This window comes from Limulus polyphemus, unplaced genomic scaffold (assembly GCF_000517525.1).
Source record: "Limulus polyphemus unplaced genomic scaffold, Limulus_polyphemus-2.1.2 Scaffold5725, whole genome shotgun sequence".
Lineage (NCBI taxonomy): Eukaryota > Metazoa > Arthropoda > Merostomata > Xiphosura > Limulidae > Limulus > Limulus polyphemus.
In genome coordinates this window covers 3216-6601 of record NW_013671335.1, presented here as the reverse complement: position 1 = coordinate 6601, position 3386 = coordinate 3216, and the positions used below count along the sequence as shown (strand labels likewise).

The 3386-nt window shown below is 30.4% G+C and overlaps 1 protein-coding gene across 1 annotated transcript in view; it reads right to left on the bottom strand.

Annotated features, from left to right (window-relative positions):
* The window catches only part of LOC106472910 (abnormal spindle-like microcephaly-associated protein homolog), a 37516-nt gene extending 34922 nt beyond the window's left edge, over positions 1-2594 (bottom strand). The window contains exons 1-2 of the mRNA XM_013933582.2: positions 2510-2594; positions 1256-1768 (exon numbers count right to left, since the gene is read on the bottom strand). Of these exons, the coding sequence (XP_013789036.1) occupies positions 1256-1759 (504 nt within the window). The 5' untranslated portion in view covers positions 1760-1768; positions 2510-2594. The remainder of the gene's footprint in view (positions 1-1255; positions 1769-2509) is intronic.
* Between the last annotated feature and the right edge of the window lie 792 nt (positions 2595-3386).

Here is a 3386-nt window from a genome sequence, read left to right as displayed (position 1 = left end):
TTATTTATTCACAAAGATAATTTACTAAAACATTAAATACTTAGTTTTCAACATAGAATTTAAAATCATTAGTTTTAAACCTCTACAGTGAACAGGAATAACTTGTTAGATTAACAATGATATTATTCAACAAATGCTGGTGTGTGCGTCCATTACTATTCACTATGTAAGTTAGTTGGATTAAGACTCATTTAAGATGTTAAACTGACGAGATTTATATTTATTATAACATGCAAGATCATTCACAAAACCTTTTCTTGGACTACATCAAACCAGTTTTAAGCATTTTCTTCAGTACACTACATACACAAAGACAGATTTCATCCCCCAAGTGTGTTTTTGTACACTTACAAACCAGATTACCCCTGTTAAACAATGATTATTGTAACTAATTTTAATTTTGGATGTTACATCTGGAAACAACTCGGCCACATGGTCTTAGCATGTCATATTTTTTTTGCTCATTCTAACACATGGTCATGCTGATCCCAAAGTGTTGGATGTCATAAGTTTTCAACCTTATTTATCAGTGTCACAAGTTTACTTTTAATTCTTTTCATTTTAATTATAAAAAAAAATATTGCTAATAATCAAGAGAATGACGGTAAAAGCAAACATTCAACACTTTGTTTTCGGTAATGTACATTTATTCTTCGGACGTTTTGGAATATTCACATTCCATCTTCAGCGAGTGTATTAATTAATCGATAGTATTAAATACACATATTCATTCAGTTGGAACAGTTATAGTAGCATAATGAGAAAGAAAAAACAAACAATCTAAAACAACAACAACCACCAGCAGGATTTAAACAGGAAATAACAAAATTGTAATTATATTACGAAACTAGTGTAGTAAAGAAGGGGAGGTATAGAGATAACATTGTATAGTTGACAATGTGCTAGGGATATTTATAATAGGCTTAGCTGTAAAGAAGTTGTGTCATTGTTTAGAGTGGGGCGTTCGTTTTAAATCGACAAGCTTTCTTTGATGAGAAGTTCTGTGTTGGATGAACCGGATGAAATATTGCATTTAACATATCTCTTACTAACTACTTGTACACTTAATGATGTACAATATTTTTGAAAAAAGAAAATAAAAGATGGTCAAACATTAAAAATTTGCTAAAACATCCTGTTTGCAAGATACCATTATTATGTTGCCTCATCCCGACTTACTCTAAAAATTTCAAACAGGAATAAACTTTTGAAACACTTCAGACAAGTGAAAATTGAATATAGAGTAATAACTTACTTTCTTCTTCGGCTGTGGTACAACAGCCGTTCCCAGAAAAATGGCTTGAACTTTGTGTCCACTACTGGTCTTAAAAATTACAACTTCTCGAACACTACCTTTTTCTCGTGGTATCCAAGTGATACGAGTTTCTACTTCCTTCCCGCTTTCGACAAAGAAGACTTCTGAATCCAAGGAAAAACCCTTGGAAGTAGGAAACTTCTCAGTTACAACCTCTTGTAAATTTTCAGTAGGGTTTTTTAATACAAGTCTGCGAACTTTTTCTGCTCCAACATTCACTTCATCAAAACAGATTCTTGGAGATGGAGCGAAGTGAGCAAGTGTTAGCACGGGTATTTCATCTTCCTCTGTACTATCTTTCTGTGCTGTTGGTGGTGTAGGAGGTTTAATTGTGAACCACGTAGACCTCGCTGGACGAAGACTCTTCACTGGTGATGCTTTCTTCAAGGGTGGTGGATCCATTACCACAAACCCTTTCGGTAACACTTGAAATGCTTGGTCCATCTTGATAACCTAGGTTCAAATGAAAATTGCACAAAAATACAAATGTCATTCACGCAATCAATTTCATCTATTCACCCACCAGAACAAATCAACTAAAGCATTAAAATTAAACTAATTCAACCCTTTGTGTCTATAAACCTATCTAGCAAGTTTATAAATAAAACTTAAGCTAAAACTGAAAGCACACATCAGATTCTCAGGCTACCCAATTGTAAGTTCTTAACTCTTAAATAATATATAATTTGGTCAAAGAACAGATACCTGAGCTTCCTAACCTAAGCTTGTATAAAATTTGAGTTTGTATCACTCAAACAGATCACCCTTCAGGCACTCTCCAAATCAATAACACTTTAGTAATAGTTGAACAGTCAGTTGGTTCTTCTACTTCTAAGTTCTAGTTCTTTGCTCCAAAGAAAATTCCATAACTAACAGCTTATCCTTAGCCTAGGTTATTAATTTAAATTTTAATATTCTTTGTAATATTATTATTACTAGTACTCATTGTACTACAAGTAATTACTTTATACTTTATAGTACTAACGTTACTCGTTAGTAATTACTAATAGTATAATTCAAAGTAAGTTTTTTCAAAAATTAAATTACTTTTTTCTGCCTACTTTATTTTCACATTAAACTAATTTATATTAATAAACATGATTTGACCGAAAATTCAGTTCCAACTTATTCAATTTAAAGATTCAGAATAACTATTAAATAATTCTTATATGTGAATTTTAAAAATATATTTACTTTTTAAAATTAGAAAATGCATATGGTTTGAGACGTGGGGCAATGGAAGAAAATCATTAAATATAACTTCTTCGTTAAATAAGTCTTCGTTATACTGATCTCCCTCAATTTGACATCACCGCCTTTCGTTAACTTTTAATACAAACGTCCAACCGTTTAAACAGTCAACCAATCAGCAAGTAGAAGATGTTCTTTGTCCCTCTAGTGGTAACAAGCTAATTTTCTATAAGTAAAATGAGAATTTAAGGTATTTGTTTATAACGAATAAAAAATAATAATCTGAGCAAAATATCAGTACAGAGATAATTTATAAATACGTTATCCAATTAACGAAGATTACATATACCATTTCATAAACAAAATGTTTTTTTTTAAATTTTCAAATGCACAAATAAACCAACAAGTGTAATAACACTGATCATAATATCAAAATAATATACCATATTCACATATTGTTCCTGTACAGGGTATTTTGAGGTTGCTCAAAGATACAATAGGTTGTTGGTGATTTCTCTTCATGATGTGTCTTTGATTAGTTAATTTTAACTTTTAGTTGACGGTAAATGTAATATATCAGCTCTGTTTTTCTTATAACCTTCAAATTTAATACATGCGTGATAAACAAGTTTTTAATTTATTTAACGAATTATAAACTCAATTGGAAGGTATTATTCGAAATAGAATTAAAAAGTTTTAAGTAAGAAGAGTTATATATTTTTTTAATATAATGATTCTGAGTAACATGATTTATTGATTAAAAACAACAACTAAGGATTAAAACCGAGAGAATGACTTAAACTTTCATCACTATCAACTGCAGGAAGTGATCTCATTCCACTTAATTCGAAATGCATTTGTTTATTTAAGATATTATTGA